Here is a 12,373-nt window from a genome sequence, read left to right as displayed (position 1 = left end):
GACAGGTAGTGTGTTGAGTTGAAGACAGTGTGACAGCGTGAGACTTTCAAGTGAGCGTATTCAAATATATAAGTGGGGCTATATGTATATATGTATATTTATATATATCAAGATGTGCGGCTTCTCTACACCACAGATTTTTAGTAGATAGTCATGTGATACTGTGTGCCCATGCTATTGGCCGACAGCATCTATGAATGCACTGCGTTCTGAGACTCACAGTTCCTCCTGCAACTTTTCTTTCATACAAAAGTGTTTTAAACAGTCTGTGACAACCCGTGTTGTTCTGTTGTGTGTGTGTTGCCCTGAGTTGTCCTTGTGTGTGCCCTGCATGTGTTCGTGAGAATGAAAAGGGGGCATGAGAGAGAGAGAGAGGATGAGCAGGACATTGTTTTCAATTCTTGTTCGTTCCTTGTTAAGGCTGGAAGCCAAATAAAGATCGTTCAAGGAATATTGTGTGCATCATGCTTGCCCACCATATTTAAACACCGGGTTACAGGTCTATCAGTGTGTGGGAAAAGGTAATACAGATTAAAGGTGGTTTTATATCAGTAAGGGGAGGTTTCATAAATGACCATAAATAGGAAAATAAATACTTGGTCGCTATATCGCTGACTTTTCGCGGGTTGTCCTGGAACGCATTAATCGTGATTCACGAGGGATTACTGTACAATCAATGCATGTATCAGAATCTTTATTTGTAATAAAAGTGACACATTTGTTTACAAATTTAAAAATTGCTGTGATTTTTTTTGAGTAAGAACAAAGCAGTAAGCTCCCATCATGGGTATCTGCCCGTGGTGAATAGTTTTTGATATAAAACAGCCCACACACCTACCTAATAAAATAGTGAACACAGATATTAAAGGGACAACATATTAATGACATGTTGATTTGCAAATAAAGGAAATGAAAAAGTTACCATAAATCATATCAAAGAATTAATTTTGCATCAAAAAGAAGACTTCTGATGTACAGCAGGTTTACCAAGCTAAGCAGAGTATATTAAAATAGTCAAAAATAATTGTTGTAATGTTCTTTACGATACATAAAACCAATATAATATACATCTTGGGGCGGCAGTGGCTCAGTGGTAAAGCGGGCAGTAGAGCGGGTCGTCCTATGATTTCAAGATCGGCGGTTCGATTCCCGCTCCCGCCCAAAAAAAATACCCGGAGGTAAGCTGACAGTGGGAGGTGTCAGCTCACCTCTGGAGCACTGCCGAGGCACCCCTGAGCAAGGTGCTGTCCCCTTTACAAATTGCTCATTTAAGGCACACCAAGAAGGAGCTGCCTGCCACTCTACCTCCCCTGCATGCCTCCAGGCCCCCCTGTGTGTGTGTGTGATACAGGGGCCTGTACTCACTAATATATGTGTATGCATGCGTTAGAATCAGTAGCAAGAGTGTGCGTTCTTAATTTCCCTTCGGGGATCAAAACAGTATATAAAATTAAAAATTAAAATTAAATTAAATCTTGTATGGCATAACATCTACAGTAATTGTGACATGAAAGTGTGATTGAAATTTAAGTGTTTAAGAATTACATCCCAGTACAAAACAAGAATGAGAACCATAATTCTGTAATAATCAAATTAACCTTTAAATGTGTCATAAGGCCACCGATATTGACTTGGAAAATCACACTGAGGTAGTCAAACCAAGGGCCTTTCTGAACACCTTCTGTGCATCGTCAGCAATCATGTCAAGGAATGTCTGCAGAGCCTTTTCAGTGACTTTATAGGAGAGAGTAGCAGCCACTGCCGTTCCAATAAGTGGAATAAATCTTAAGCCTTCCTCTGCAGCCAACATTGCTGCTGTGCTCGTACATCCAATTAACAGCTTTGTAATGAGATCAGGGGTGATCTTTTTTAAAGCCAGTGGTGAAGTGAGGACAGACTTCAGATCAGACAGTGGCACACCACAGCTTGTAGAGAGTCTTTTTACTGACCCTTCATCCAAACTAAACCCAGTAATGTATTGAATGGTGACCATAACCAACATGGTGAGATCGAGTGCTACAGATGCACCAGGTAATGGTATAACTGCACCACCTGCAGATATAAAAGCGTAAGTTGAAATTTGGTCCTGGAACACTTTTTTCTTCTTGTTGATGACCTCCAGGCTGATATTGGGCATGGCAAACAGCAGAATATCTCTTTTGTGTTCAGGAAGCTCTTTCTCTAAAGTCTGCTGTAAGAGGGGGAAGTCGTACAGGTGGAGATCAAACCTGGACACCAGGAAGACTTTCGGAGATGACACTCCTGCATTTTGAAAACCTATGAAATGGAAAAAATGGTATTAAATGGTAAAAATGAAATGGTAAAAATATCTTAAATAATTAGACATTTATTGGTATTTTTTGAAACACATCAAACATTTTAAAATGTTTGATGTGTTTCAAAAAATACCAATGTGACAAACTAGACAAATGTGTTTAGTTGATAGATAGACTCTGCTGTTGTTCATTTATGTTACAGGGATATCATTCACTACACAACTGTTCTATGAAAGACACTACTACCACCATTATATCTGTAGATAGACTCACTTATGTAAAATGTGGTTGTGTTGACAGCTGTAGTCACTAGAAGTTTGTGCTGGTATCTGCTGGCAGCCTGAGTGTAACTATAACATAACTATGAGGTCTCTGAGTCTATTAGTGCAGCACTTTGATTCCGTCTCTCTGCTCTCCTCTTATAGATGTGGATATCACACCTGACTCTGATGTAAACACTGATTTTTGAGTACAAAAATTGTTTTAATGCTTTATTTATAATCGTTGCATTAATTATTTAATTTCATAATTACTGTAAACGATCACAAACCTCCAATGCAGTTTTCCCTGATCTGTGCCAGAATACCTTCTTCATTGACATTCTTCTTACTTCTTTTCATAGCCTGTAGATCATTGTCAATCTTTGAGCGGATGAAGTAGAACGTCTTTCCCAGCCTCTGAATCTCCTTAGCGAGCATTACATCATTTTCTCTAAAGCGTGTTTCTGAGATAATGATGAAGAAGTCATACTTTTGAAATCCAACATACTGAAGATACTGACTAGCTTGAAACTTCATGGTACCAACACCAGGAAGGTCCCACAGAGTGACGTTGGGGTAGCTTGGGTGGGGGTATTTAGCGACCTGTGTGGTTGTTTCTACACAACCAGTGGGGGCAGCATTGTCATCCGAGTCATCAATGCCTCTGAATCCATTAACGAAGGAGGATTTCCCAGAGCCAGACTCTCCAGTGATGGCGATATTTAGTGGAGTGTTTTTTGCCTTTTCCAGACACTCCTTGACCTTAGCAATAGCTGCAGCTTGATTATTATTTTGCAGAGCTTTTTTAATTTCTTCAGCGGATTTTTTATCCACTGGGTTACTCATGTTGATCCTGAAAACGGGAGCAAACAAGTTCAAAAGTTTCTATTGTGTTTAGGAAATTTTAGCAAACTTTATCCTGCAACACTTTATTGTCATGAAACACATTAATATATAAATATTAAGATATTATTAAAAAATCAATCATGTAATTCTAAGTTAGACAATGGCCACCAATGGCCATCAATGTGACCACCAATCAATGTCCACCCTAGCAGTTGTACATAGAAACATTGAACGCTCAAAGTATTAAAAGTTTCATAAACAAATGTACAAACAAAGAAAATACTTTGACATGTGCACTACATCTTTAAAAGTCATGAAATGTTTGTACCCTGGTCCTTTAAAGACCAGGGAACACAAAGATTCAGGAAGTTTTCAAATACAACAAAATTATGTTGAGCATGGATTTCAAACATCACAGAAAAATCTGAACCATTATTCCACAGTAGATGGTGACTCCAGTTCACACGCATTGAAATTACAAGTTTAATTATTTGTTCATATTTGTGGACAGTGATAAAAACATGGCTTCATAGTTCACTGAGATAAAAAGTTGCAGGAAGCTACTCACCCTGAAGTCTTAAGATTGAACCAGATAAGAACAGAAGACCTTGTAGGTTGCTGTGAGCTGTTCAGCTGTGAGAGAGAGTCTCTTTATAGTTTCAGTTACAAGTTATCAAAGTCCACCCCTTTACAAAATGACCAATGATATATTCTCTCTGTGAGAGGACTCCTCATTGGTTGCTGGTATCAGCTAACTTTCTGGAAACCTGTTGATTTACCTGAATGAGTGATCTCACCTGTGGTGATGGGCTCTGGCTCTACATTGCCCAGCGTTTGTGCGTACTACCCCAGCAGTCATGGATGTGAATTAAAATAAGTGATGTGTCCTTGACAAGTTTCTTTTAATAATGTCAGCTGCATTTTATATATGCACACATGTGTGAGAGAAGACGATGTGTGTGAGAGAAGAGGATGCAGAAGACAGGCTTAGATGGAGGCAATCGATTCGCCGTGGCAACCCCTGAAGGGTAAAGCTGAAAGGAAAAGAAGAAGAAGAAGAAGAAGACACATATAATTATTCCACTGCTATGTGGCCCGGACGCCCAGTTACATTGATAGCAAATTGATGGCAACTCCTCCTTATCTTCCAAACAGAGAATAAAATGAATTACAATGGTACAGAGAGATTAAATAATCATTGTTTTAATGTTATATGATGGGCACTATGGAGACACGGAGAGCAAACATGCAACAGTAGTGAATTGCTGACTGTTAATTGTCCTTTGGCATAAATGTGAGTGTGACTAGCTGCTTATGTTGCATGTGACCTTGCAATAAACTGATAACTTGTCCGTGGAATACTCCACCTCATTCCTCTGTCATCTGGGATAGGCTAAATAGATTGTGGCATATACAGCCTTTTGATAGAAGTAGCAACATATATCCTTTTGGTTAATTTCTAGTATTCCTCTGTAATTTCATTAGAGAAAGAACATGTAAGGATATAATTTATACTGTAGTAACATGTGAGAGGAAAGCCAAGAGTATAGGACTGAGAGTAGGGACGCTGAATGTTGGAACTATGACAGGAAAAGGTAGAGAGTTGGTTGACATGATGCAGAGGAGGAAGGTAGACATACTGTGTGTCCAGGAGACCAGGTGGAAAGGTAGCAAGGCTAGAAGTTTAGGAGCAGGGTTCAAGTTGTTCTATCATGGTGTAGATGGGAAGAGAAATGGAGGAGGAGTTATCTTGAAGGAGGAGTTTGTTAGGAATGTCCTGGAGGTAAAAAGAGTGTCAGATAGAGTGATGAGTCTGAAGCTAGAAATAGTAGGTGTGATGTTCAATGTTGTTAGTGGGTATGCTCCACAGGTAGGATGTGAGCTGGAGGAGAAGGAGAAATTCTGGCTGGACTTTGATGAAGTGATGCAGAGCATACCTAGAAGTGAGAGAGTTGTCATTGGTGCAGACTCCAATGGACATGTTGGTGCAGGAAACAGAGGTGATGAGGAGGTGATGGGCAGGTTTGGTATCCAGGAGAGGAATGCAGAAGGACAGATGGTAGTACACTTTGCAAAAAGGATGGAAATGGCTGTAGTGAATACTTTCTTCCAGAAGAGGCAGGAACATAGAGTGACCTATAAGAGTGGAGGTAGGAGCACGCAGGTAGACTACATCTTGTGTAGACGGTGTAACCTGAAGGAGATCAGTGACTGTAAAGTAGTGGTAGGTGAGAGTGTAGCCAAACAGCATAGGATGGTGGTGTGTAGGATGACTCTGGTGGTGAGGAAGATGAAGAGGACAAAGACAGAGCAGAAGACGAAATGGTGGAAGCTGAAAAAGGAAGAGTGTTGCATGACTTTTAGGAAGGAGTTAAGACAGGCTCTGGGTGGTCAGGAGGTGCTTCCAGATGACTGGACAATTACAGCTAATGTGATCAGGGAGACAGGTAGGACAGTACTCGGTGTGTCATCTGGAAGGAAAGTAGATAAGGAGACTTGGTGGTGGAATGAGGAGGTACAGGAGTGTATACAGAGAAAGAGGTTAGCTAAGAAGAAGTGGGACACTGAGGACTGAGGAAAGTAGACAGGAGTACAGGGAGATGCAGCGTAAGGTGAAGGTAGAGGTAGCAAAGGCCAAACAAGGGGCTTATGATGACTTGTATGCTAGGTTGGACAGTAAGGAGGGACAGACTAATCTATACAGGCTGGCAAGACAGAGAGACAGAGATGGGAAGGACGTGCAGCAGGTTAGGGTGATTAAGGACAGGGATGGAAGTCTATTGACAGGTGCCAGTAGTGTGATGGGAAGATGGAAAGAGTACTTTGAAGAGTTGATGAACGAGGAAATGAAAGAGAAAAAAACTATAAGAGGTGACTGTTGTGGACCAGGAAGTAGTAAAGACTAGTCAGGATGAAGTGAGGGGGGGACTGAAGAGGATGAAGAGTGGAAAGGCAGTCGGTCCTGATGATATACCTGTAGAGGTTTGGAAGTGTCTAGGAGAGGTGTCAGTAGAGTTTCTGACTGGGTTGTTCAACAGGATCTTAGATAGTGAGAAGATGCCTGAAGAATGGAGGAGAAGTGTGCTGGTGCCCATTTTTAAGAACAAGGGAGATGTGCAGAGTTGTGGCAACTACAGAGGAATAAAGCTGATGAGCCATACAATGAAGTTATGGGAGAGAGTAGTGGAAGCTAGACTAAGGGCAGAAGTGAAGATTTGTGAGCAGCAGTATGGTTTCATGCCAAAAAAAAGTACTACAGATGCAGTATTTGCTTTGAGGATGTTGATAGAGAAGTACAGAGAAGGCCAGAGGGAGCTGCATTGTGTTTTTGTAGATCTGGAGAAAGCTGATGACAGGGTGTCCAGAGAGGAACTGTGGTATTGTATGAGGAAGTCTGGAGTGGCAGAGAAGTATGTTAGAGCGGTGCAGGACATGTATGAGGACTTTAAGACAGTGGTGAGGTGTGCTGTAGGTGTGACAGAGGAGTTCAAGGTGGAGGTGGGACTGCATCAGGGATCAGCTCTGAGCCCCTTCTTGTTGCTATGGTGATGGACAGGCTGACAGACGAGGTTAGACAGGAATCTCCATGGACTATGATGTTTGCAGATGACATTGTGATCTGTAGTGAGAGCAGGGAACAGGTGGAGGAGAAGCTAGAGAGGTGGAGGTTTGTCCTGGAAAGGAGAGGAATGAAGGTTAGCCGCAGTAAGACAGAGTACATGTGTGTGAATGAGAGGGACCCAAGTGGAAGAGTGAGGTTACAGGGAGAAGAGATCAAGAAGGTGGAGGATTTGAAGTACTTAATGTCAACAGTCCAGAGCAATGGAGAGTGTGGAAAAGAGGTGAAGAAGTGTGTCCAGGCAGGATGGAACGGGTGGAGGAAAGTGTCAGGTGTGATGTGTGATAGAAGAGTTTCAGCTAAAATGAAAGGAAAGGTGTACAAAACTGTGGTGAGACCAGCGATGTTGTTTGGTCTAGAGACAGTGTCACTGAGGAAAAGACAGGAGACAGAGCTGGAGGTAGCAGAGATGAAGATGCTGAGGTTCTCTCTGGGAGTGACCAGGAAGGATAGGATCAGGAATGAGTACATCAGAGGGACAGCACATGTTAGAGGTTTTGGAGATAAAGTCAGAGAGGCCAGACTGAGATGGTTTGGACATGTCCAGAGGAGAGATAGTGAATATATTGGTAGAAGGATGCTGAGTTTTGAACTGCCAGGCAGGAGGCCTAGAGGAAGACCAAAGAGGAGGTTTATGGATGTAGTAAAAGAGGACATGAAGGTAGTTGGTGTGAGAGAAGAGGATGCAGAAGACAGGTTAGATGGAGGCAACTGATTCGCTGTAGAGACCCCTGAAGGGAAAAACCCAAAGGAAAAGAAGACTGTAGTAACATGTGAAGCTGCTCCCAGCAAGAAATTTAGATATAGTCATGATTCCCATCATAGTAATATGTATGTGATGGTACGGTAACATAGCCTGTAATGAGGCAAAAGTATTATCTGACTATTTATTAGGAACAATACTGATGCATTAATGATTAATGACATTAATTAATTAATGACATTCCAATTTAATGTGACTATAACCACGGGGGCAGTCAACATTCATCATGGCATTTACTAGTGTGTAGTAACGGGCCTATGATTGAAAAAACCCCAAATATGGTTTCTAACATTGTGCTCACAGACACTACAAGCAACAATATCTCTGGCCGATCAATAACATGTTCACCAACAAACTTTGAAATTTAAACATAAAGAGAAAACATACAAACATAGCAGGGATTTCTTTTCACAACAAAAAGCATATTTGTAATCACTGTCACGAATAATTTTACAAGAAACATCGCATTAGCAATGTAAAGCAGCGAGCTTACCAATTTACAGTAAGCTGTGTACTAAAAGTAAGTGTTCCGGTTTTATTTGCAATTTGTAATATACGGTGATATTTTGAATTGTTTAGATCATTAGATTTAAGACATTTCTAAATTAAGTATCCTTTAATTCTGTCATAATTTGCTTACAAAATCAAAAAGACATGTTTAATCCTAGGGTTTTGTTAAACACCCTCTGTGCATCGTCAGCAAGCATGTCAAGGAATGTCTGCAGAGCCTTTTCAGTGACATTGTAGGAAGGGGTTGCTGCCACTGCTGTTCCAATTACTGGAATAAAAGCAAAGCCCTCCTCTACTGCAGGTAATGCAGCTGTGTCTACACACTGAAACAGTAGCTCTGAGATGAGATCAGGGGTGATGTTTTGTGAAGCCAGTGGTGAAGTGAGAACAGACTTCAGATCAGACAGTGGCACATCGTAGCTGTTAGCAAGTCTATCCAGTGACCTTTCATCAAGACCAAACCCAGCCTTGTACAATCCAGTAATCATAACCAACAAGGTTAGGTCAAGAGTCACAGATGCACCGGGTAATGGAATAACTGCACCACATGCAGATATAAAAGCATAAGTTGAAATTTCATCCTGGAAGACCTTTTTCTTCTTGTTGATGACCTCCAGGCTGATATTGGGCATGGCGAACAGCAGAGCATATCTTTTTTGATCAGGAAGATCTTCCTCTAAAGTCTGTTGTAAGAGAGGGAAGTCGTACAGGTGGAGATCAAACCTGGACACCAGGAAGACTTTGGCAGGTGTGGAATCTTCATTTTGAAGACCTGTGGTACAAAATGACACGATAGTGAAATACAGGAAATTATTACAGCTTTGAAATATTTCATATTTTTTTTAAAAATGCAATAGTTATCTTCTGTTACTCTTAGTTTATGTTACAGGGATATCATTCACTACACTGTTCTACAAAACAAACATCTGCCACCTAGATACATTTCAGTTATGTTATGTGTAACTATTGGATCTCATTATTGCTGTTCACTGTAACAATGTCACAAACCTTCAATGCAGTTTCTCCTGATCTGTGCCAGAGTCTCTTCTTCACTTAAACCCTTCTTACTTCTTTTCATAGCCTGTAGATCATTGTCAATCTTTGAGCGGACAAAGTAGAACTTCTTTCCCAGCCTCTGGATTTCCTCAGCTAGCATTACATCATTTTCTCTGAAGTATGTTTCTGAGATGATGATGAACAAGTCATATTTTTGAAATCCAACATGCTGAAGATACTGACAAGCTGCAAACTTCATGGTACCAACACCAGGCAGGTCCCATAGAGTGACGTTGGGGTAGCTTGGGTGGGGGTATTAAGTGACCTGTGTGGTTGTTTCTACACAACCAACAGGGGCAGCATTTTCCTCCCAGTCATCAATGCCTCTGAATCCATTAACAAAGGAGGATTTCCCAGAGCCAGACTCTCCAGTGATGGCGATATTTAGTGGAGTGTTTTTTGCCTTTTCCAGACACCCCTTGACCTTAGCAATAGCTAAGGCTTGATTACTATTTTGCAGAGCTGCTTTAATATCCTCAGCTGATGTTTCATCCATAGGATTACTCATTTTGATCCTGAAAACTGGAGCAAAGAAGTTTAAAGTTAATGAGTTTTAGGAAATGTTAGCATATGACTATTGTCATAAAGCATACTTAAATATGGATAGATATAATGATGTGTTTTTAAAAGAGGTAATGAGTGATTTACAGGGACATTCAATTACATCAGTCATACATAGACTATTCAGATTATGGCTAAAATAAAAACCATAAAATGTGCTAAACAAAACAGGATAAGGTGTTATTTAAAATTAAATACTGACAAAAGCCTGAACCAATTGTTTTCAAACTGCTGTTGATCTTGAAGAATCAAAGCCACCAAAAACCTATATATATATATACACACACTGTATATACACACTGTATATACATACTCTGTATAGTCAGTCAGTCAGTCATCTTCAGATTACCACAGCTGTATGCGCCGCAGCGGGTCAGGGGGAGCCGGAGCCTATCTCGGTGGCATAGGGCGATATATATATATATATATATATATATATATATATATATATATATATATATATATATATATATATATATATATATATATATATATATATATATATATATATATATATATATACTTTCTCTGTAAAATAACAGTAAATGTCTGTCCCCTGGTTAATCATTACAGCAGAAGCTGAACTATTCCACAGAAGATGGTGACTTTCATTTACAGACAGTAAGATTACAGTCACAGTTTTATTTTCTTTCTCATTTTTCTTGTTATAAACAGTGATATAAAATCTTCCCTCGGGTTGCAGGAAGTTACTCACCCTGAAGTCTTAAGCTGAACCAGGAAAGAGCAGAAGACCCTGCCAGTAGCTGTGAGTTGTTCAGCTGCAAGAAAAACAATTAATACTCATATGTAAGTTGAAGAGCCTTCAGTTGTTTCACATAGTGACCAATAGAAATAGTTCTCTATGAGAAGACACCTCATTGGTTGCTTGTGTCAGCTGACTTTCTAGAAAACTTGTGATTTTCATTCGAGGCTGTGTTCTGGATTTCCTACCATCTGCTGGTGACAATGTGAATTACATGCTGTAGAGCGTATTGAAGGGTATTGAGACGTGTTCCACGTACTTTGGGGACAAAAAACCAGGTGCAGATTTTTAGTTTAGTGATAGGATATGTCAAACAGAAGAGCATCATGGTAGTCTTCTCTGGATGTAATAAAAACGATTTCGATTTTCTACAATTCAAGAGGGGAGAGAAGGACTCACCTGGAAATGTTCTCCAGGTGGAAGTTTTTACCTTCTTGGCATTTCAAAATACAGGATAAGGTTTGAATTAACACGGAGGTTTTTCAACTCAGCAATAACAGATATGTTAAACTCTTGAAAATACCTTCACGTTTTTTTAAATTTTATATACTGATTATAATCCCCGTAGGGAAATTAGTGGCACATTGTAGTTAATTCAAATCATGCATATACTGTATATGTGTGTACAGGCACTGAACACACACACGCACGCACGCACGCACGCACGCACGCACACACACACACACACACACACACACACACACACACACACACACACACACACACACACACACACACACACACACACACACACACACACACACAGGGAGCCTGTACAAGTGCAGGGGAGGTAGAGTGGCAGGCAGCTCCTTTGTGGTGCGCCCCAAATGAGCAGCTTGTAGGTGCGCCCTTGCTCAAGGGCGCCTCGGTAGTCCCACTGTCAGCTCACCTTCGGGTGTTCTTATGGGCGGGAGCGGGAATCGAACCGCCGATCTTTGAAACATTAGAAGACCCGCTCTACCGCGCGCTCTACCACTGAGCCACTGCCGTACCATATTTCTAATATTTTTAAAATATATTTAATATTGATTTACATATACGGACCTGTTTTATCATAGTAGAGTTAACAACCAGCCCTTGGAGTGTAGGCTTTCTGGGCAAAACCCTAACAACCCTAAGGTTGTTAGGGTTTTGCTCTTTGGTTCTTTAACTCGGTTGAGAGGTGTATCTTCAATGATGAGACAAATTGTAGTCCAAACAAGCTTTACTGACAAAGTTTAGCAGTTTACAAGTTGGCGAGGATACAGCGCTGGGCTCTTCAACAGATGCAGAAACAAACCTCTGGAGAAAAGCCCCAAATTTTCATTTACCGTCATCTTTATAGTGTTTGGGTTGGACTGTCCTTGAGATGAGCTCACCAGCAGCATGACTCAACCTCACATGTATCAGTTATAGTTATATATGTGTTGTGCTTGTGCTGTACTTTTGTGTTCAGAAAATTATTTGATAGACAAGAGCTAAATGTTGTGCTGACTATGTTTGTGTAAGCAGATGTGTTTTGTGGTCATTCCCATTGTTAAATGGAAATTCACAATACTTTTGTTGTAGGTTGTGCTGAAGAAATTGTTCCCCATTTGTTAGTGATTAAATATTGTTGGAAGGACACGCTGAAGTCTTGAACCTCTAGGACAACGCTGTTATAAACTCACACCATTCATGACAAATTATATTTTGCCAATAGTGTCTTCTTCTTCTTTTCCTTTCGGCTTTTCCCTTCAG

The 12,373-nt window shown here is 40.5% G+C and overlaps 1 protein-coding gene and 1 pseudogene across 3 annotated transcripts; both read right to left on the bottom strand.

Moving 5' to 3' along the window:
- Nucleotides 1-719: 719 nt before the first annotated feature.
- On the bottom strand, nucleotides 720-7,192 carry LOC137611352 (interferon-inducible GTPase 5-like). Of its 3 annotated transcripts, none has more exons than XM_068339501.1 (4): nucleotides 5,023-7,192; nucleotides 3,951-4,416; nucleotides 2,827-3,389; nucleotides 720-2,277 (listed from the first exon to the last, which is right to left on the bottom strand). In XM_068339501.1, exons 3-4 carry the CDS (start codon nucleotides 3,380-3,382, stop codon nucleotides 1,640-1,642), a joined length of 1,194 nt encoding a protein of 397 aa, XP_068195602.1. In that variant the 5' UTR covers nucleotides 3,383-3,389; nucleotides 3,951-4,416; nucleotides 5,023-7,192; the 3' UTR covers nucleotides 720-1,639. The 3 variants fall into 3 exon arrangements, with proteins under 3 accessions (XP_068195602.1, XP_068195601.1, XP_068195600.1); XM_068339500.1 differs by having other exon boundaries at nucleotides 3,951-5,159; nucleotides 5,320-7,192; XM_068339499.1 differs by having other exon boundaries at nucleotides 3,951-7,192.
- Nucleotides 7,193-7,462: 270 nt separating this feature from the next.
- Nucleotides 7,463-10,281, bottom strand: LOC137610919 (interferon-inducible GTPase 5-like; annotated as a pseudogene).
- Between the last annotated feature and the right edge of the window lie 2,092 nt (nucleotides 10,282-12,373).

This window comes from Antennarius striatus, chromosome 17, assembly GCF_040054535.1.
Source record: "Antennarius striatus isolate MH-2024 chromosome 17, ASM4005453v1, whole genome shotgun sequence".
Classification (NCBI taxonomy): Eukaryota; Metazoa; Chordata; class Actinopteri; order Lophiiformes; family Antennariidae; genus Antennarius; species Antennarius striatus.
Note: the sequence above shows the minus strand (reverse complement) of the source record. Positions and strands in the feature narration are given on the sequence as shown.